Raw genomic sequence first — 23,767 nt, forward strand, 5'->3', positions numbered from 1 at the left:
AACTCGCAGACTGAACGTGAAAATGTAACAACAGCGTGATTTAAATTTTCCTCCTCTGTGGCCAAACTGTAAATTTAGCACAGGTTGCGAAGCCGCCAATAACACGCCAACGAACACTTGAGCTGGACTAGTTCTCTAATTATTACATACGTGCCATGAATAAAGCGTTTCATCTGAAGGGGAAAGATAATGGCCATCATGTACAGATCCACGTGCTAAAAAATTACAGTTTTTAATAAGAAATTTATTGGACTGCTGTTTATGGCAATAAAGAGGAGAAAGTAAAGTGACTGGCCAAAGCACTAGTGCACAAAGTTATGTATTCTGTGTAATGAGGTAATAAGATCATTTTATTTTGTAGCTGAACACATGTGCTTCATAAATTACAGTTCCTGTGGAGGAGGTTTATTTGTGTGTGTGTGAGAGAGAGAGAGCGATACCAACCCTGTGCGCTTGGTGATGGTGCCCAGGGTCATGGGCTGCTTGATCTGAGCCAAAGGCAGCACCACAGTGAGGCTGGGCAACGGGATGAGCCGCGGGTTCCCCATGTTGTTGTTGGTGAAATTGTTGTACGAATCCTGGCTGCTCAGTTTGGCTGGAAAACACACAGGAAAATGCGGGATTACTAAACGCGTTTGCAGCGAACAGACGTGCGCGTTCCCTTAACGGCGAGGCCAAGCAAATCTCCTATTCATGGATCTGAAGTGGAACATGAGTCACTGCAGGTAATGGCAGCAGAACACTTGGAATCAACAACTTCACATGCATTATTCATCTGTTCTACGCTCGGCGGTTGGTTTTTCAGTTCAGCACTCTTTACAGATGCTAATTCTCAATATTGCTCACTTGGAATTAAATTTAAAACGTCATGTGACGTTCACATCAAATCGCACACTAGGCCACGAGAAGACATCGCCCTCCATCTTCCTCTCCCAGCCCGTAACACACGCAGAAACACACAACTCGGAGTTCAAGGCCTCCTGTGGAATGATTGGAAATAACTAGCTCAAGATGGTACATTACAAAGGCTCTGCTTCTAGTGCCTGGCAGTCTGTTAATCAAGGCCAATCAACAGGCCTAACGCACACGCGCACGCAAACACACCCACGCGGACAGACGATCCAGAGAAACACATCTCGTCTCACACACACCGTGTAGCTGCAGCCAAACATAATCAGACCATGTCAAAGGGCTTCTTCAAGGTCTAATGACCTTAACCAGCGACTTCAGGGAGAGCCGCAGCTAGTTCACTGACTCTTTCACTTTAGCTCTTTAGCAGAGCAATTTTATATATAAGTCAAAAAGCAGGGTTTTTATTGGGTTACTAACATATTTATTGTTCTTCCCCTTTTAACAATTATATTAACTACATCTCCTAAGGAACAATGAGTCCCACTCGAGTAAGATGCTTTAGCGATTGTGAGAAGAGTTTCTAAACATTTAAACCCAAATGTTACATTGTTTCATTTAATCACCAGAAGCAAAACATGAATCTTTTCTTTCCTTTTGGTTTTATTTGCCCACCTTTGACAAACTCACCGGTCAGATTTAAGCCTACCCTGTTATATTTTAAACTGTAACGAAAACACTGATAAAATCAAACAAAAGAAATTGAAACTATCTGCATGCCAGTAACACCACCATTCGTTTTAGTGCTGCGAGTACGGGCAGCTATTAATACAATGAGAAAAGACACAATTACAAATAAACAGTTACAAATGAAACGCCAAACTATAGGGGTTTGGAAATGTGCATTACAATACAACTGTGTTTTGTAATCCTATGACAATACTGGAATAAAAATTAAAAAAAGCACCCTCCCGATTCAATAGGCGGCCCAAGGAAAATTCCAAGTTCAAGTGCTTTCAAAAGAAATAAAGAGCAAACCTGTGGGTGCACCACAATACACTCTCTGAATGTTTTCCTTGTTCCATTTGTTGCCTTAATAGATGAGTGACAGTCACGTAACATAAAGGAATGAAAAGGAGGGAGGGGGGACACAGACACAAAGAAAACAAGGCAGACATCAAAGGTTACAATAAAGGTAGAGAAGGAGAGTGCCTTGTCATTATTTGGAAGGAGCGATCAAGAGGAGGCTGAATGCAAGCGGAAAGGGGACCGCTGAGTGTTTTGGTCCAGTCTTTTAGATCATTAACGTGTAGCTCTGAGTTTCATTAGTGCTGCCAAAGCTCTGCTTTGTGGTCCTCCAAAGGCCTGTCTTTTAGACCTCTGCTGGCCAACAATGCCGCGTGACCTTCGCATGGGGAGAGCAGACCATTACGCAAACCTGCCCTTCATTTCCCTCTGCTCCTCTCTTGGTCAAACTGCCTACCCGGGCAACTCCTGAAAGCCATTCACATTCTACAAGTGCTACACACCCCCTGAACCTGGGAAGCACCTTTTGTGTTGAGGAAAGTAGGGCAGATGAGGGAGGAAAGAGAAAAAAAAGAATCTGTACAGGAAGCAGCCTGAAAAGCCATAATGGTGCTTCAGCTAAGAGGGGAGTTGAGCGGGAGGCTTGTGCGCGGGGGCGTCAGTGAATTTAGTATCCTCCGTGCACGCATGCCCCCCGATGGATTATTTGCCGTCAGCCGCGACCCTTAAAAATAAGGCGCACACACCGGGTTGTAGAACAGGTGTGGCTAAACTGAGACGGTGGGGTAATGATCGCTGTTGACCCGGCTGTCAACACGGCGCTGTCACTCGGGGCTGAGGGGTCCTTAGCTGTCATAAGCCCCCAGACACAGAAGACGAGTTGGTACGGGCCGTGTTAGAGATCACGGACCGACAGAAGATGATATGTGAACTGGTGGGAGGCAGACGGGAAGGCTGTGTGTGTGTGGTGTAGACATTCTCACTGAATGGGAATGGTATGCGGGACATTTATCATGGGAAGGTTTAGGTTCTATTATGTAATATCAGACTTCACGACCAACTCTGTGAGCTACAGGAAGTGTGGATGCAATATGGCGTCAGTCGTTTTTAGTTTATTTAGCATGACAGAAGCTGGGGTATGCATAAAGTACCAGAGGTTCCTCCAGACACTGAGTGTGGGCATGGGCCTCTGCAGAGGACTGTGTGGTTAAAATTAATATTTAATCCGACAACAATTTAATCACTGATCACTAATAATGATCTGATGCCATTAGTTTAATTTTGCATACACAAAAATCCAAATTATGTAAGCATTTAAAGACTTTTTCATTTCAAGCGACATAAACTGATGCGAGTGTTACTGCTGCATGTGCACAGTAGGGCTGCCACGATTAGTCGACTAGTCACGATTACGTCGACTATCAAAATCGTCGACGACTGATTTAATAGTCGACGCGTCGTTTGAAGCTTTGTAAGATCACAAAAGACGCAGGAATAAGTAGTAGGATTTAAGAGTGTAATAACGGACTGAAACAGAAGATGGCAGCACTGCATGTACAAGGATGCCAGCTGCCGTTAAACCCCGAAGAAGAAGAAGCTGTGTCCCAGAATTCATAGCGCAGCCCAGCTCAGTTTCCAACAATAGCGGCAGCTAGTTAGTTTTAATATTACTCTTATTATTCTTTCTGGGTCACAAAATAAACGTTTAACATATTTTCAGGCGAGAATGTAGCTGTGTAAACCTCAAATATCTGCTCAGTTTATCAAGACACCACATATTTACAAAAGCGCTCCGACGTTTTCGGAGACGTCTGTTACCCACTAGCTCGATAGCTAGCCGGGGGCTAGGCTAACTAGAGCCGTGAGAACACCGGACTCCCGGCAAATGTTTTCAAACCCACCGCCGTCTTTCGCTACTCAGGTTAAACATGATATATAAGTCACTTAGATAACTTAAAGATGTTATTGTTTGGCTTTTTTTTAGTATTTTATTTGTTCCTGAGTAAATCGGTTTGGCTGAGATTAAAGTTATAGTTTTTACACAGCTGAATAAACGTCAAGCAGACAGCTGATTATCAGAAGTGTGAGATGCTCGAGAATTTACTCCGGTGTCCTGTTATATTTTAGATAACAAGGAGTTTATTAATCTTCAACGAAACAATCTGCAAATTTCATTAAAATTTAATAAACTATCATCTTGTCTTTATTTTTAGTTAGCACCTTAAACACTTAAAGCTGTAAGCTAATGATAGTTATATAAGAGCAGATGCTGCTGGTGCAATAAGCTGTATGTTTTACGTCCAATGGATGATGATCTGATTAGTCGACTAATCGCAAAAATAATCGGTGACTAGTCGACTATCAAAATAATCGTTTGTGGCAGCCCTAGTACACAGATTATTGTTACAAACACTGCAACAGCAGCAGGTGGGGAAGGCTGCGAGCTTTGGCACCGTTTAAAGATCTTTGGCAATGCGATCATGTGAAACTTCTCTTCTTTGCTGTTATTTTCATAGTCAGAGTGGTGGAGCAGATGTATGCAAACAACTGATTAAGGGTGTGTCTACATCCAGCTACGCTAAACAGTGGGAGTGGAAATCAGGCCTGTGCACGCGTCTATTTAGATCAATTATTTAGAAAACAAAATGTTGTGTGAGCACAGTCATTGTAACTATTTATACATGATTGTAAGATTTTAGACTTTATTTACAGTTTATTAACAATCACAGGTGAGTAAGACAACAGACCCATGTTCTTACTGATACTATCGCCGCAGCAAACCATCACATTTAGTAGCTGCTAATGTCACCTGCTCTGCTTTTATCACAATCTTGCTGCATTTTAACTTTAAAGGCTTGCTGCGTGTCCTTATAGCGGGCATCTAAAATGATTTGAAATCATTTACAAGTGCAAAAGAAAACAAGCGACATGCAGAGCGAGTCTACTACAAAGAGAAAGACAAGGTAGACAGATGAGAAGCGCCTGGCAGACAGATAGCTCTAGACGGGGGCCATGATTTGATTAATGACTGGGGCGTGATGTACCCAAGCACTGATACATGACATCCCCATGGAAAGAAGATCCATCAATGCAAATCCAGCTCCGTTGCCGTCGTCCAGAGAAAAACCTTGACCCTGGCGAAAAGTCATACCAACACCTGACCCTCGCCTTTCTTTCTCCCCTAATCCAACCATCCATCCAGCACTCCTGCATCCATCCTGCCTTGTCTCAACAGCATTTGCATTCTCTTCTCACATTAAGCCTCTCTCTCTATCCTTCGCGCTCTTTCTCTCTCCTCAGCCTCCCCGTGTCACGCTATCTCATGTTTCTCTCCCCTCTTTTAATACCCTATTTGCATCCAATACAAGCAGGTGGCTTGCAACTTGGAGCCGATGTGCGAAAGGACAAGCTCTGAAGACTGTGCGCCCAAGCAAACACTGTGTCTTATTTGAATTGTTATGCCAGAGAGGATATTTCAGTCGGTGGAAAAGAAAAAAAAGCAAACTGCAATGGAGGGGAACTGAGATGGGGAGTGTTAGGAGGCAACAGGTTAGGCAGGTGACATGTTGAGTGATGCTCGGGGAGCTGGGAGAGACCTTGGACTGGAGGATGATATTGCAGCTGTGAGACAGAGAGGCAGAGAAAGAGACGGAGACGTTGTCCCAGTAGGGGAATGCTTTTATGTTTTTTGCTTTTGAAGATATTTTTGGACAGAAGCTGATATTCCTCCTTTCCTTACTTCCCATTTCATGGTCAAAAAGATAAAAAGCCTCCGTCTTAATGCAAATAGCAGTCATTTCAGCGTGTAATAAAAACTTTGCACGAGCTAAACAAGAGAATGGTTCTAGAGAATGTGTCTCTCTGCAACAGCATTTGGATGATGGATCACTATCAGCCAGTAAAACTCTCATTGGGGATTAACGGCTGGGTGAGGCGGGTTTCATCACAGGATTTCATAAACAAACACACCAACAAGACTATACACGCTCAAACTGGATTTGAGCTTGATCCCACAGAGTGTAAAACTGCCAGCGCTCAAAGTGTCGAGCACAATTCTCTCACAGTGGAATTAATTCTGTGGTTGTCTGCAGACAGAACGACACCCACACACCGTCCAGTTTTTGACATGATTAATCACTTATCGCTCTGATACTTTGAACTCTCTGAAGGTCAAACAACCAATAACCCGATCATCTAGTTTGACTTAACAGCAATACACTTGAAATTGTGAATAGCTTTTATTTCTGTCTCAACTAACCGGCGTGTATTTGGCTGAAGACTCTGTTTAAATCATTTTCCAGCTTTACTGTTACGAACTGGACAAACTTTGGCACGTTAAGCTGTGTGGAGGAACTTTGGTCACACAGGAAGTGGATTTCACAGCCTACGTAAATTAGTTCTGGGTGTCAAACAGAAACATGTCGATGGTGTAAACATCAAAATAGCCTCGAACGCTTTATATAGCCACAAACATATCAAAAGACGACATTATTTATATATAATCACAACAATGCCAAATTTCCTCCATGAAGTGGGTGTAAATGCTGCCTCACCGCTTCTCAGGGTGCGGGAGGTTTCTGCAGCGCCTCAGCCAGCTGAATGTAAATCTCTCCTTATACATAATCAGCATTTTATTTACCCTAGTTTAAAGTTTTGGACGTACATTAGTGTTACGCATGAAACTAATTTTATTTTTTAAGATCCAAATAAATAATTCACACTAAAAGTTTTACTTTTGCTCGTGCCTGATGATGAGTACCTTACCACTGCCCTGCTGTGGTCGTAGCTGTCTCTTTAATGCTGTGGCCGTTTCAGGTCATTCATTCATTTAGGCAAATCAATAAGCAGGCGTACTTTATGGAAATGTGTTTTTTTCCCCATTCTTTTTGCATCAGTATGAGTTACCTTGATGTGACAGGTGGAAAACAGACACTTTGGTTATTTTTTATTCATTTTCAGCTATACTATGTAACTACATGTATGCAGACAATTCTTTTTTCCAACTGTAAAGCTAAAAGCATGAACACGGTGAACTCCTGACGAGTATATGTGAGTAAATGATGACATTGATGGAAAAGTACTGTGGATTTACAGGTCTGATCGAGGAAAGGAGACAAGGAAGCGTGGCACGAGTCACTAAACAGCAGAATTTGTTTTATTCTTCACTGATGGAGAAGCTTGCACTGATTCTGATATTTACACAAACTTTAAAGAAGGAGTGATGGAGTTGATCAGATCAGCAGGTGTGCCAGAGCAAGAAGCAGTGAGGCCGTTTTCTGTTTACGGCCTAAATCTGCTGACGAGCATCACGCTGGAAGGTTTCTCTGTGAACTTAAAAACATAGTAAAAGCTTTTTAATATGGGATTTAAATTGGATTCATTTTATTAGTAGCAATTAGAACATTTTATTTTATTATCATCAGTGATAAATCAATGATCCTCTTTTTGTTGCTTTTTAATTTCAATTTCATTAAAAGGTATTTTACATTTATAGGTTTCTAGTTACTGACACTTTATATTTTATTTCTGCTAAATACAAATTTAATGGTGAAAAAATGTCATTATTTAAATTTTTTTTAAAAAGTACTGCTTTATTAAAATATGGATGCTGACTTTGATCGAGTATTTCAAGAAAGCTCAAAGTAGCTCAGCAATAATTGACCAACAGCAGCTGACCTGCACCAATGTGTCCCCAAATTCTACCACCTGACAAGTTTCCCAGAAATGTAGTGAGAGATTAAAGCAGGGAAGAAGAAAATGCAGCTCTCCCATCTCCAGTTCCCTAAGGAAGCATTATTAAAACACTCACTTCCACCGGAGGAGAAAGAGAGGGAGAGAGGAAAAGCAGAAGGGAAGACAAGAAAGTGAGAGAAAAGGACTGTGGGGAAGAATAAAAAGGGTCAAACACAAAGGGGAGTAAAAAAGAAAGGAGAGGGGATCCCCCGCTGGACAGAGTAAAAACAAATTAAAAGAGCCCTTATAAAACACAGATGCTGCAAAGAAAATAAACTTCACAAGATTTACTGTTTTGCAAAGGAATCGGAAGACCGGTGGAAAAGCCATCAGTCAGGACGCTTTGTTTCTCCTCCTTCCTTCTTTCGTTCTCTCTCAGGTAATGTTGCTGAGGTATCTATCTCCTCGGTTTCCCCTTTCCCCCTCTCTCTCTTTCCTCTTTGTACAGTGATCTCGCTCGTCTGCTATTTTCAGTCAGAGTTAAGAGTCGAGGTCAGGGCGGCCTGTGTGAAAATGGCTTCCTGCCCGGTCTCCAGCTCCCAAACCGCAAGCTAACGGGGGGCTTTTATTAACGGCCCTATTTGGGAAAATTTTTTTGAACATTTTGTATTTTTATTGAAGTTTCTCATGTCAGGAAGCTTAGAAAAACAGACACTCGACAAGAGCAAAACTAGAAAAAAAAAAGCCCGAACACGATTTTTTTCTTTCTTAAATTCCACTGAAAAAACACCAGAGGTAAAAAAAAGAAAAAGAAAGAAGAAGCGAGGCTTTTAGTGTCAGACATGCTCCGTACGGCCGAGGAGCAGTTTGTTCAGAGCTTAGAGCAGTCGGTTCTGTAATGAAGAGGGAAAAAAGCAGCAGGCGGGAGGGGAAAAAACCAACAAAAAACACAGAAACACAGAAGCGGAACGTGTCCACGTCTAACAACACATACGCGCATTTCTATCTAACAACTATCAGGTGAAAGGAATGCACACAAATACAAAAACACACACAAACAGCACCCTGAAATCAGATCCGCGAGTTTACAGCATGTCAGTATTTACAAGGCTTCATCAGACGGGACTGAGTCGCCAGCAAGAGGAGCTGAGTGGGGGGGGTTACACGGCTCCGGTGGATCGGATGACACCCCACACTTCAACCATATGTGTGTGTGTTTGAGTGTGTATCTATCATCTGATTCGGCTGAAGGAGCCAGTAAAGATGGGATGGGTTAGACGTTAGAGAAACCAGAGCGAGGTTTGTAAGGTGTCGCGCTGCACAGGAAAAGCAAACATCTCCGTTAGACGAGAAAGAATTTGACTGAATGCTGAAAAATCTGCAACAAATTAACTAATTTAGCAACAACAATCAAAGCAGTGTGAAGAGTGTGAACCTAAAATTGTGCTTTTTGTAAGTAAAACTTTTTGTATTATTTTAATAATAGCAGGCGTGTTTCCGTCGGGCCAAAATGGTTTTAAATCAATTTTTTTGCAAACAAAAAACGATAGAAAAATAAAATCAGATGCAAAAAAATATTCACCTTTGTGTGTGGCCAGGTATTAAGATACACTTTCAGTATGTATTTTCCCCCCGTTGCCATTAATAGATTCCAACAGTTGCTCCAAAAATAAATAAATAAACACATAAATAAATAAATAAATACAACTGTGTTAGCGTACGTGATTAAAAACAGATCAGCGTTTGCCTGCAGCTGAATGAGGAAAAGCTGACCTTCCTGGTCAGAGAGGAGACTGGCTGCGTCCGTCACTCTGTCTGCCTCTCCTTTTATAACCCCGCGGTCCAAAGGAGAGGAAACAATAAGACAGACAGAGAGGAGATAATGAGACGTCTGCATTACTGTGACAGCCGCCTCACGCTGCATTCACGAGCCAATGGAAGAAACTCGTGAAGTCCAGCGAAAACGATTAACATATCCTCGCCATCGTCGTGTTTTCATTCCTGCAGAGTTCAGTCTCCTCTCATCTTGAAGGAGGTTGGTATTTTAATTATTTTGTCAAAGCGGTGCCTGTCTTTTTTCGTCTGCACTAACAGACCAGCATCACCTACAGCAGTTAAACACACGCAAACAGAAACGTCGGCGCGGACGTGTTTTTCTCCCCATCTCGTGCTGATTGGCTTTTTTTGCGGTTCTGCTGGTAACAACCTGCAGGCCGCTATGATCCGGGTTCAGCAGGCAGAATTTTGACTTCCCAGTCTAAATAAACAGCACGTCAAAAACACTTAGTCCACGAGCAAACGACGAATCTAAGGGCAAAGCAGGGAAAGGTTTCTTTCAGGTTAATACACACTTCTTTATTTTTAAGACGCGGCGTCGCTCGTGCACCTTTAAACTCAAATCAGCTCGGTTTGAATTATGAAGAAAAAGAATCTGAGAGACATTTTTTAGCAGCAACAGCATGTTTGACATTTTATTTAATGCATATTTTACACGGACACACACCCTGCATTAAAAAGATGACCGAACAGAAACGTTTGAAGGATTTAAGCTTCAGAATTCATATAGAAATGATTTTTAAGCATAAGGATCCAAGTGCTGCACAGAACAAAAGCAGGATGTAAAATCTATCGATTTGTGTGACAATGGACGGCTTTGGCTTTTCAGAGCGTGTGCTGTTCACATGGCAGGCAATAAGCTGTAAGCCACAAGTGCTGCCTGTGTGTAATGGCAAGCCAGCTTTATTTCTTTATCTCTACCTTACAATTTTGCAAATCAAATAATGATGAGTGCAGCCAGTGACGAGAGGGTTAGTGGCTGCGGAGGCTGAGTTATTAGGGTTCCTATAAAGAGGACAGAGGTCTCTGGCGGAGCCCGAATGCTGGCCAAGATACATATTCCTCGCGCTGTGTATTTTTGGTTGGTTTAAAAGCCTTAAAAGTAGAGGGGAAGGCTAATTTTCAGGGTAAACAGCTTGTTCGATTGCTGTGTGGTTTTACGCTGAGCTCTCCGTTTATTGACTCAAGCCAAGCTGGGCTCTGGCTCCTCCGACGACCGCAGGGAGAATCCCGCCGCCGGAGCCGGCAACAAACACGATCCGCAAACACTAGCTTACCTTTGATGGCACACGACTGTTAAATCAAATGTACTGAGTAATGTACAAATCCTCTCGACTGCACGGCAGGTCGAGGGAAAAACGCTTTTAAAAGAACATCTGCTCCTTGTAGGAAGCCATTTGCCAATTCCTATTTCCTGCTGACAAGTAATTTGTCGTTTCAATTATTAAGATCTATACAGCAGGATTTAGAGGTGAAGCTGGTTTCTGTGTCGCCAATAAAAGAGGCGAATTATGAAAACAAAGGCCGCTCAGAGAAGAAATAAAGTGTCTTTGCTGTTGTATAAAACATCTCATTTCAAATGTATCTGCGTCTTTCTCATTTTCTAAATATGTTAGAACTGAAAAGGAGAAGAGGTCAAGAAGAGGCCCCACATTCACCGGATAAGTGTTTAGACTGCCTTTTAAAAAAACACAACCTACAAAGGAGGGCTGCGAGTTGTTTTAGCTGGAGGAAGTGACCATTCATAAAAAAGGGTCCAGAGAAATTACCCTGCTTTCTCTGTGTTGTTAGATTTGTATCAAGGCGAAATCCTTGCAGCAACAAGTCAGGCTTTACGAGTCCTTTCCTCTCTGTGCGTCTCTTTGCGGAGCTCGGCCTGCCTGCTCTGCTCCTCCCTCTGCAGACAATCCTGACCACACAGCGCCACACGGAGGATCACTGTGGTAATGAAACAGTCCACTTGAAATAATTAACAGCTTCTTCACCTCTAGAATCATTTTATTATTCACCTCCTCAAAAGTTTATTTCCTTCTTATTCTTCCCAAATTCATCAATGACTCTGATCTATTTCCAACTTTCAGCTGAGACACAGAACCACGACACAAATGTCTCAGGATAAAGAACAGGAAGTAACGTTGCTGTCATTGATAAAATGTCAGAGCTACAGTGCTACCATGTGCATCCTTGTGTTGTTGTTGTGCGTACAGAAAATGTAGGACAAGGTCAAAGAAAGGTAAGAAACTGATAAACTCGGCTGTCAACTACGCCACAGCGAGGTCACAGACGCATGCAGACGCACAATTTTATTACTTTTGCTGACCCAGTGAACCTAAAATTATTTTTTATGTCCACTCTACAAAGTTACTGGAAAGTTTTAAATGTCAACAGATATTATTTCTGCTGGAGAACTTTTTTTTCATACATTTGAAAAGTACAAAGTAAAATCTGTCCCCTCCACCAGTTATTTCATTTAGTTTAATATGGTTCATCGTGTTCTTTGTACATCACTATGTTTAATTTAAAAAATGAACATGAGTTTCAATATAAACCAATGAAAAAATGATGGCTGGTTATAAGCTGATGTTGTAGACACTGTGACAACTCAGTGAGAACTGATGGTGAATAAATGTAACAAGTTCAAGTTTTTCACTTTAGGCATCAAACAGACTGACTGATGAAAATCTAAAAACACTTTTTGGAGTGTTACAGGGGACAAGAGATAGAGTTAGGGTTAGGTGTCCACTCATTTGTGAGGTTGGACATGCGTCAGCTAAATATCGCTGATATCTGGGTGAGGTCAGTAGCCATGGAGATGGTATAGATGGTATAACCACATCAGAGAGTAAATTAAAAAAATAATAATAATAAAATAATAAAAGTTTAATATGATTCATCATGTTCTTTGTGCATCACTATGTTTAATCTAAAAAAATGAACATGAGTTTCAATATAAACCAATAAAAAATATGGCTGGTTATAAGCTGATGTTGTAGATCAGGGGTGTCAAACTCAAACACACAGTGGGCCAAAATTCAAAACTTTAACAAAGTCGCGGGCTAACGTTAATATTTACTGAAAAAAAAATCTTCCTCCAGATTTAAGAATGAATCTTTTCTTATGGACTCAAACAAGTTTTGCTGAAAAACTGAATATGGAACAAGCAAAGCTTAATACTAAACAATATATATATTAGCTGTATAATACAAGTAGGCCAGCTCTGATAGTAATTTAGTATTGGCGTCATGGGCCAAATGTAATTAGGCTGCAGGCCAAATTTGGCAAGTTTGACACCTTTGTTGTAGACAATGTAACAAATCAGTGAGAACTGATGATGAATAAATGTAACAAGTTCAAGTCTTTCATTTTAGGCATCAAACAGACTGACTGATAAAAATCTAAAAACGCTTTTTGGATCGTTACAGGGACAGAGCAGGGTTAGCATATCTGCTGCAATATATTTGACCATCGTTTTACTACACGTGAGCATGAACTGCACCAAATGGCTGGAAAGTATGTGTCCACTCATTTGGACATGCGTCAGCTAAATATCGCTGATATCTGGGTGAGGTCAGCAGCCATGGAGATGGTATAGATGGTATAACCACATCAGAGAGTAAATTAAAAATAAAGAAATAAAAATCTGAAATGGCATGCATGTGGTCCCTTTACAAATGCTGGCTAGCTCAGCCTCAGGCCGGACTCCGATCCAAGGCGGACAGCTCATTATGACGACTAAAGTCTGGACAAGTAATCCATCCGACTGGTTCGTGCAGTTTACACGTTACTGAAATTAAAATCCCGACCTCCTCTGTTAAAGCCATCTATCGTATCTTACCAAACGTTCTAGATTTTCTCTCTGTACGCTGCGACTGTTTGACTTAAGGTAAACTACGCTGTTAAAAACAAGGTCAGCGCGAGGCCGTGCACATACGTGTCACACGCCAGCAGTTATGAGGTAATGTTTCCTTGGCATCGGCTTCAGCACAGCGTTGGTGTTTTTCACCACGGGACGATGACTGACGAAGGGGAGCGCTGGAGGAGGAGGAGGGCGAGATAAAACAAAAGTCCAAACCCAAATAAGCAACCCGTCAGCCTCTAATAGCAGAAAGGAAGTGTCCCTTTATCAACAAGTGAATTAACAGTTTCCCGTCACACCTTGTTTTTCGCCTCCCCCTCTTTCTCTGAACCAGCGCCAGGGCCCAGATGGCCGTATGATCGGACCACCGGGGCTCCTGCTTTGCGGGGAAACAAATCTGCTGCACTGACTAATAGCCCTGTGTTGATGTTTTATGGTTGGGAAGTGTATTACTGGTGCTATGTATACAATGAAAGGCACCCAAGCATGTGAAAAAATGCACACCGAGTCATAACTGTCATAAACATGTTGCAGAAAAGGGGAAAGCCGGGACGTTTCACAGCATTTCATGTGGACGGTAGAAAAACGGACCCTCGGTCAGCAGATAAACCTCCTCTCTAGGTATTGCTCAGAACTACGGCGCAGTAAAAATATGAAGTCAAAGCAAACCAAAAATCAAAGCGGGTTTTTAGATTATTATGATCAAGCTGCTTTTTTCCCTCCACACGCTGCTGTATTATACAGTACTGCGGTTGGAGCTGAAAGACATCTGAATAATAAAACGTCTGCAGCGGCTGCCATGTGCCTGGTATAGCCTCAATAACCTCTGCCCTGTGCACAGAATATGCACTTACTAATCTAGCCTTGTATGAGCTGCGCCGCAGACAAACCACACTTTTACAGCATGGGACGCTCACATTATGGGTCATCACCTCAAATGACAATACATCGATCGCACAGAGGACAGGCTTTGGGGAGAGAAAAGTACTGTACACAAGGACATAAATAGCCATTTCAGATTTTAACAGTGACAAGAAGCCGGCCAATTGCAGGCTCTATTTTTAGGTGTGCCGGTGGCCTGAGGCTGGCAGCTTTGAGAAGGATGTGTACTTTTCTACAGTTCCTTCCCAAAAATCAACGCTGTCCTCGCTGGCGACAATCACAGGGCAGCTGTTGTGGCTAGGTGGCCCGGCCCCAGCTCGCCTCACCCTGCTGCTTTGTGCCAGCCTAAGAAAAACGTCTTCGCTACCCAAAATTCACACCCAGCCTGCAAAAACAGGCCGGGAGGTAAACACAAAAGCAAATGTGACTCGATGTGTTTGCATCCGGCGAGAATTATGGAGTTTTATCAACGCTGGTGGCGGTAGGGGCTGGGTTTCTAAATTTACATGAGGCAGGATGCCTCGGAGCCAATTTATCTTCAAAAAAAAACAAAAACAGACGGACAGAGAAAGACAGAGAGACCTAAATGACCTTCCTCCACAGGTCACAGCTGATAATGGATTACTGAAATAGGCACTTTTTGGCAATTCTTAAATTGATGTCATGTCAAACCCGACCAACCTTTTGAACATTACAGTTAAGTCAAACTTTCTCCAAAGGGAAAAAGCAGCTCATTTTTATATATCTTACCACAGGTATCTCTTTTTCAGATGTACACACACACCTAGACACGCACACACACAGTTAGGCATCCCTGTGTGGACTAATTGTTGACAGGTGGCCCTAATGTTCTCCTTTGAAACCAAAGTGTGATTTACGACCACGCTCCCCGAGACCCCGGCTTTCAGCACCGCTACTACAAACTTATCTTTTCCTCCCTGCTTCTGTCGCCTACCCCCTCCCACTTTTATTCCTTCTGCTCTATCTCTTCTTCATTTTTCCTCAATTGCACCTCATTACTTTGCTAAGTCACTTTCACCTCCGAGCCCACTTTGATGTTTCTGTGCTTCTCTGTCTCTCGTCGCAGCACAGCAGTGACTCTCCAGACATCCTTTTAATGTTTGATGAACTATTTTTCACACCGTGGAGGAATGTGTCCATGCATGTACGTGTGGTGGGGGGTTGGGGAGCTACACGAGGAAGACAGGAAGGACAAAGAAAGCAAGGGCACAGCCACTCAGGAGACCCTGAAACCTCATGTGCCAGCCCAGCATCTTCGATCAACTATTTGAAGACTTTTGGGCGGCACAGTGCTGGGCGTAGGATGAGAAACATGGATCATCTATAATATTTATGGCAATTATTGCTATTATTCAGAAAAATAGCCTGTGTTCAGTATTGTGAAACACCTAAAAATTTAATGGATTTCATTATAACGACGCTAAACCCTCCAAATATTTATTCGGTCTTTTAGCAGATTGACCTCGAGCAGTAATCTGCTACAGTGCCCAACAAACTCAAACACATTTTCATTTACAAAATAAACTTCATAAACTGTGATTCCTCATTCGTTTGAAACTGTCCACCTCAAAATTTGGGTATTTTCATGCAATAAACATGGCTGACAGTGTAAGTCTGTATAGGTAATTTTCCTTTTTATAACCAGATACAGTTAGATCTGCATGTTCTCCCCATGTCTGCATGTCTGGGTCTGGTTTTACAGTTTACAGCATTGCAAAGGCTGTGGCTGCTTTTACTCTCAACTGCTGTTACGACCCGGCTCAAAAGCCCAGCATCAATATGGAGACTAACACCAGATTTCCCAGAGAGAAGGTTTTATTTTAAGTGATATAAAACGTTAGCTACAATAGCTGGTACCACTAAGACAAAGACTGGTGTGCCCTCCCAGAGAGCCTTTATCCACACCTCCCCAGGTGTGGTCAATTAGCAACAGCTGGACGCTCTTGCATTGCCACTTTGAGGGGCGTAACAATCGGATGCTAACATAAGAATTTGAACGGCTTTGTTTGGCTTCTAATTAATAATGGATTGGATTTATAAAGCGCTTTTCAAGGCACCCAAAGCCTTGAAAAGTTTCATTTCAGTTTCAGTTTCATTTTCAAATACGTGTTTTTAAACTGTGTATAATTTGCACAAACAAGCAGACGAAGGTAAAAGACTGAGACCAGACTATGGTGTCACATTTCTGCCGTATGTGAGTATCCAAGTAGTCCAGTGATGGGAATCGGTGCCTCCACAGCAGCGACCGTTAATATGGTATGAAACAGTGTTTACGTTGATGCCACAGTGTAACGCACGGAGGGTGCGATTGCACTCAGAGTGACCAATCTTAGCAGACGAGCAGCCGCACCTCGTGAACCACAGCAGGAAAAAGAGAACAGCATCGAATCGACTGAACTCAGAACTATAAGGCTTGTAATGCCTCTGGGTTAAACAGATGTTTCATATCGACAGTTCAAATAAGTGAACAGAAAACACTGCAACAACATCCACTGAGCTAATAACATCCAGCAAAAGATAAAGTGAAGTGAAGCGAGTTCATCTGATATGGCGTTGGGAATACATCAGATAAAAACAAAAAGCCTGGTCACAGGATACAGTGAGAAAATTGTTAGATATGATAAGACACAATTTTAAATATTTATCTTCCAACTGCAAGAGGTTAGGTTCAAACAACACTGACCATCTAAATATTTTACTTCAGCACATTAACACTTTTCGCTGGAACACAACATGGAATAAATAACAGTGTGTACATATCCAAAGGAGGACACTGCTCTGTGATCACACATCTGCTCGCATGACCTTCACTTTTGAAGTTAATGAACTGCTTGTTACAGCGTTTTAAAGTTCAGGAGCTTGTTTCCACGGCGGTAAGATGAAAACGTCACGAAAAAACACGACTTAAGTTTTCAAACCTCTTCTACTAAACATGCAGAATTACCCACCAATCGATTCCCACTCATGTGGTTCTCTGAAGTGTTTATCAAGTTATCCACCCGCTACCGGCAGCAGCACATTTATCAAAGCTCAGCGATATTCCAGGAAGACCATGACTCGTAGAAACTGTGATAATTTACTCCCAGTAACACCTTTGGGGTCAAACAGTGCAGGTTACACAAAGTCTGTGTTTATCAGTCAGAAAGGTACACACAGCTCGTGTGAGTAGCCTGCAATAGTGTTTGACAAACAAGGGAGACAAGGTTGTGGCAGAGTCCCTGGAAAAGTGGCTTTTGTGACAACCAGTCACTGGAAACACAAACACACATGCACACAGACACACACAGACTCCACTGCAGCAATCTCTAACCTGAAGTAACACTCCATTCAGCTCGCCATTTTTATATCGCCGCACAATCACGACAAGACGGAGAGATGCTTGCTGAAAAAGAGCGACTGTTGTGCTTACAGTCGTCACGTGGACAGAAACACATCTCTAGGTGAAGGCAAAGGTTGCCCCCTCTCTGCCTAACGTGTTAGAGGGTGCCGTATGTACGCAGTAACTGTGTCGTCACCTAACGTGCGCTGTCCTAGGAATGTCACCAACTGTTGCGTTAATGGAGGCCACAGCTACTGTGATTGGCCTGCTCAGTACAGTTGTTTCCTCTTATGCATTTCTGCTGCAGTTTGCAAAAGGAACTGTGAGAGAAAAATAACTGTTGCCTCAAATATAAGGAACAACAATCATACCCTCAATACAAGGACTCGGAGACAACAGCAGATTCCTGGTTGGAGATTTCACGTCTGAAGAAACAACATACAGATTTGCCTACGGAGAAAAAACGTGACCACAACAAAGTGTGAGGACCCAGGAGGGAAAAGGCCCAGGACTGCATTTGTTTCTATTATGGCTAGAGCAGCATATAACACCAGGCCACAGCCACAAGGTAATTAACACATAAAACACCACCCACAATTAGGGATGCAACGATACCAATTTTTTCAAACCGATACGATACCGATACTTGGATCTGAGTACTTGCCGATACAGAGTACAAAAAACGATACTTCTACCACACACACACACACACACACACACACACAAATGCAATGAATTGGAAGACAGGTTTTATTATATTCCCTGCCGATAAAAAATAAAATCTTAATAAAAATGACCACAAAAAAATTTCAAGTGAAAAATAAGCACTTCTGTTAAATTATTGCAGAGTCTCCACATTGTAATTTTACAAAATATCACTGAACTATTGGCACTGTCTCGAGCTTTCAGAATAATAAATAAACACTTCTGTTTGGAATAAAATAAATACAAATTAGGTTTGAGAATAAATTAAACTTTTAAATTATTGCAGAGTGTCCATATTGTAAACAAACAAACAAAATAATTATTATAAAATAAATAATAAATAAAATAATAATTGGCCCCCTAGTGGCCAATCTAAAAAACTACAACAGAAATGACAAGCCACCCTCTGATTAATGAAATAAGTTAGTATCGGTTCATGGTATCGGTTAACTTTTACGAGTATGAGTACACACACATTTTACAGTATCGGCCCCGATACCCGATACCAGTATCGGTATCGGTGCATCCCTACCCACAAGTATAAATGCTGGGAACGGCATTGGCCACTTGGTTAGGTTATATCTTAGATTATACAAAGATTCTCTGCAGAAGTCGACAACAGTGTAAGTAACACTAACGTGGCCGCTAAGGCATTACTAACAAAAGCTGCTGTTTGTAAACTATGTTGTTGATGTAATTGTCAACTGATCATTAAGGTCAAGGTCAAATTTATTTCTATAGCACATTTCAAACAGCGGATGCTGCACAAAGTGCTTAACAATATAAAAATGGTATTAAAAAGCAACAATGTAATACAATAATAACAATAAAAAACAATAATAGGACAGTAAAAGAATTAAAACAATAACTAAACTAATTCAAATAAGACTAAAATGCTTGGGTCATAGTGTGTTAAAAGCCAGGGCATAGAAATGTGTTAAAAACAGTCAACCTGAAGCATTTTAATATGTTCGTCTGAAACAGGTCTGTGTTGTCTCAGTGGAACTTCCTGTATAAATAAAGTTTCAATAAATCAAAATTAAAAATGAAAACAGGTAATTTAAGTCATTTATGATGTAAACACATTACACACTGGTTTCAGCACTCGGTATGTGAGGATGTAACTGCATCAAAACTTCATGGGTCAGCATGTACCTTATTTTTGAAGTTGCGAAAAGTAAATGAGTAAACTAACAGAATCATGTTTTTGGATTTCCTGTTAACTTATATAAACTCTCTATGACGTTTGCTGCCCGATTAAATTATTCTCAAAAATGAGGGCTGGAAAAAAACCCTCATAGAGTCTAATGAACTTTCAGGGCTAAACTTCCAAGTATATCACAGCTGGTAAACAGTGTTGGGTGGAATCCGTGGTCTGTTCTCAGGACGTGAATGTGTCAACATAACCAGATTAGATGAGAATTACTGTTTAGTTTACAGAGATCATCTAGTTTTGGAACAATCATGTATTACATCATGACTAACACATTTATTACTCGCTAATATACAGAGTGTTTCAAAAAGAATAATCCAGTTTTAAAAAGCTCTATTTTTTAAGAAATGGACACAGAAGCCAAGTAAGTAATTTTTGAAACACGTGGCTGAATATAAAGTTTTACATACAAAACTCACAATGTTCACACTGCTCAGTGTGTCCCCTCTGGAAGCGGCATGTGTCCACACAATACTCACACCCGTCTGAGCATGTCAGGAGTCACAGCTGTTGCTATGCTACCAACCGGCAACCACTTAAAACTCCTAAATCTGCTCTTTCTAACAGTTTTCATTGTTACCAGTGAACGGCTGTGTAATTAAAGCACTTTGAAGTTGGATGAATGATACGTTCTGCTGCTCTGCATCAATATCAAATCCTGTGGAGATCCAAAATTGAAACTTGTACACCCAATTCTTGTTTTTTAAAGTGATTAAAGATATATACGATCATTTCACCTTTAAAAACAAAGAAAGAAACGACTGTGTGTATGTATACTTCTGACCACAACTCTACTGCTGAGACGCCAACTTGGACTTCTAAAACTGAAACATCAATAAGCGTCTCACTTCTTCACCCTCCCAGCTCCTTACCATGTAATGGAGACCCTGAGGGGCTGCTGGACAGGCCAGGTATGGGGCTACAGCGCCCACCGATGCCTCCTCCACCTAAGATGCAGCCACTTCCTGCAAGACTTCCTGCTCCTCCTCCTAAAGCAGCTGCCCTGTTCAGCTCCTGTTCAATCTCCTCCAATCCAGCGCTCTTCTGAAAGCGCGACATCCGGTTTACCACACGTGGGGACATGTGAGTCCGGGCACACGGTGCACCGCCGTAGGGGTTGATGGGAAATACATGTGTGGTGCCGCGGAGGGTGCTGACGGCTACCCAGCGACTGTCCTGGCTGAAACACATGTCCTGTACCTGGATCCAGACAGGAGAAAAAGATCACAGACAAAAAACAGAGCAGGTAAATGTCACACCGTAAGCATCAGTGGTGGAAATATTGACACATACCACATGAAACATGATTTCTTTCTTTCTGAAAATTCCATTAAACAGTTTTTAAGGCTGGTCGACGTGTAAAAACAGGACAGAATGTTTTTGTGTTAGTCTAAACCGGAAACCTGCGGCTCTTTAGTCCTTATACTGCGGCTCCGAGGGGTTTGGGAAAATAAATTACAAGTATTTACCTAAAGTGTATTTTTTGTATTAGTTCTTTTTAACTTGTAGTTCTAAATTGAAAGATTATTGTGATATTTAAATATAAAAATAAAATTATATTTTACTATTTTTCGTCGCTCAAAATAAGCATCACACTCGCGGAAGCTGGTGTACCCGCCGAAACGCCGTGCATTTACCGAGACTTTCGACCCCAGATAGGCCAGTTATGGATCTTCGGATCCACATTATGTCAGCAGCTGTTCTCCACCGTGAACTATGTTAAAACAAACAGCGCTCACACCTCACAGACGACAGCTTACAGTCCTGCGTAAAGATGAAAGTGACTTCACTGTGCGCAGAGGTTCAGGAGCAGAAGTTCCATTGTAAACATATCACAGCAGACCCGACGATGTTTGCATGAACACGCTTTTCAGCATCTCTTTATTGACCGCTTTTCACACACGGTTGCTGTACGCACATGGTTGCTGTACGCACACAGCCCGACAACACAACAGCAAAGAGAGCAGGCGGCGAGGCGTGATTGCGGGTGCAGCTCAGGTGCATCCGCCTCCCCTGCAGCGGCGCTGCAGACCACGCCCCGCCACACACATTTACCATGTAAAATAAATATAAGTAAATAAATAAATATTTATGCAGAATTTTGCAAATATTTAGTAGCATAGAGCTTTTTTCCAATTATTTTTTAAAATTCAGGTCAAGGCTCCAAAAGCCCAAAGGCGATATGAGGGTGGCTGACAACAGTTTTTCTTTCCTACATGGATCATTTTCCTTTTTGTTATATTTCTTTAAGAGTTCAAAATGTGTTAATCACATAAATAAAATGTAATTTTCTCTGTAACTTCATGGATTTCATAAGCAACACACCTTAGTTGTTCACACAAAGCATAAAAGTAAAAAACAATATATACAGTGTTATCTTCATTTTAGATGTCAAAAAGTATTTGCGGCTCCCAGTGTTTTCTTTTGCGTGGAAACCGGGTCCAAGTGGCTCTTTGGGTGTTAAAGGTTGCTGACCCCTGGTCTAAACCATCTTACATCCTCAGGGATCAGTCATTGGGCATCTTTTCTCTGTATCTGCAGCCTCTCAGTTTCATTCTTAGAAGCCACTTCTATGTGGATGATCCTCAGGTGTATACGCTCCTAAAACAGAATGATGCCCACTCCATACAAACTACACACCAAGTGACTTGAGAAACTAAGTATTCGGAGGGCTGTAAACCTCCTAAATCTTTGGTCCTATATCACTGGTGGGATGGCTCTGGGACAGTGTGGAAAGCCTACTGTCCCAAACTTGGGTTTACAGTGGACCTTGATTTCAGATTTGCTGGTCAGAGAATGTACAGTGTTGAAATGAAGCTTCTTTCAGCTGAGACAGTTGGCAAAGATAAAAAGCTTTTCCACACTGGCATATTATCATTTGTGCACAATTCAAAATAATCCCATCGTTGAATAGAGAGGCCTGGGCTTCTCTGCTGTCCCTGTGACCCAGACCTGTGGCAGAAAGTGGATGGATGGTCTCAAAATAACTTGATGAATGTGTAAAATATATTTACACGCCTGCGTATTTTATTCAGCACAGAAACATGGACGCAAAAGTAAACTACTCCAAAGTGCAACTAACTCTAGTGTCACTAGGCTATAGTATTAATCGCAGAGATCAAGAGATATGACTGAGATGTCGACTAGCCCGACAGAAACACACAACAGTTTTTGCAAGAGGTGACAATAAGATATGAGATGGTTCGGCGATAAAATAAACGACCAAGAAAAATGGCATCCTTATTTAGCTGCTCTTCTCCAACACTCAGGGAGCAGACATTCAAGAGAAGATAGGATCTCCCCGAGCACGTCGGACATGCAGGAAACCAGACAAATAGGCTGCATGAGACAATACAAGCACTGGAGAGTGCGAGAAAATGAAAAGACAAAGAGATAAGGTGACAGACTGATGAAATGATTGTGCGCTGAAACTGCATCTATCATTTGGCATGCCTTTAAAAAAATAAAATAATAATAATACACATATATATTATATCTATATGGCAGGCTGGAGAGTGTAGATCCAGGAGAAAGTTTACAAGAGGAATGCCTGACTCCTCAGTCAGCCAAAGAGAAAGCTCTGTCCCTCCAGGCCTTTCTAATCTTTTGCCAGGTCAGACGAGGTAATTGTCCCCAGCAATGACAGTTAATGGGGCATCCTCTGCATACCAGACAGTTACTTTACTTTACAAAGATGACTGAAAGAGGAGGGCTGACCTCTGCTGTAGCTTAGAAGAGATGACTCAGAGATGAGAAAGGGCTACTTTGTGTGTGTTGTAATTGGTCATAATAGACCTGTCAGGGCTCCAACAGTAAATGGGTCCTGGATATCATGGCCATTTCGATCAGGTGGGGGATTACCTGAAGGGTGGCTATAATTGTACTTTCATGGTGTGACAACCATCCACATATCAAACATTTGTCAAATGTTATCTCAAAAAGGTGGAATGCATCTGCTTTCAGTCACATGCGAGGGCTGATGTGGAGGTAGCACATTCCTGAAAGACTGGATAGCTCTCCCTTGTATTTTCCAACAAAGTACTCGATGACATGTGTGACAGTCAGAAGATGATAAGACGAGTTTAATGCCTTTGTTTTTCTTTTTAAATCAGTCACACCAGGTAGTGAAGATTAAGCACCTCAGCTGACCTGAGAACAAGTCTGAAAGAATGACGAGAATGTGACAAAGATGTGACAAGATAAACACACGGAGGCATGAGATGGACGATTAACGAGGGTTTATGCGGTTGTTAGCATCGGACGCCTCATACTTCTCACTTTGACAGACTAACTACGATCGCAAAATTTACATAACAGGCCTCTGTTTGTCAATATTGTTACGGCAACCTAATTTGATCTATAACGATGGAAAAGCATTTTATTAACC

The 23,767-nt window shown here is 41.8% G+C and overlaps 1 protein-coding gene across 9 annotated transcripts in view; it reads right to left on the minus strand.

Moving 5' to 3' along the window:
- The window catches only part of bcas3 (BCAS3 microtubule associated cell migration factor), a 367,208-nt gene that overhangs the window by 274,550 nt on the left and 68,891 nt on the right, over positions 1-23,767 (minus strand). For all 9 annotated transcript variants that reach the window (XR_014868693.1, XR_014868695.1, XR_014868694.1 and 6 more), the window contains exons 15-16: positions 20,253-20,580; positions 445-595 (exon numbers count right to left, since the gene is read on the minus strand). Coding sequence is in view for 6 of the 9 variants with exons in the window: in XM_085130745.1 (XP_084986871.1) it covers positions 445-595; positions 20,253-20,580 (479 nt within the window). In the remaining 3 variants the exon portion in view is untranslated. The remainder of the gene's footprint in view (positions 1-444; positions 596-20,252; positions 20,581-23,767) is intronic.

Source organism: Neolamprologus multifasciatus, chromosome 14, assembly GCF_963576455.1.
Source record: "Neolamprologus multifasciatus chromosome 14, fNeoMul1.2, whole genome shotgun sequence".
Taxonomy (NCBI): domain Eukaryota; kingdom Metazoa; phylum Chordata; class Actinopteri; order Cichliformes; family Cichlidae; genus Neolamprologus; species Neolamprologus multifasciatus.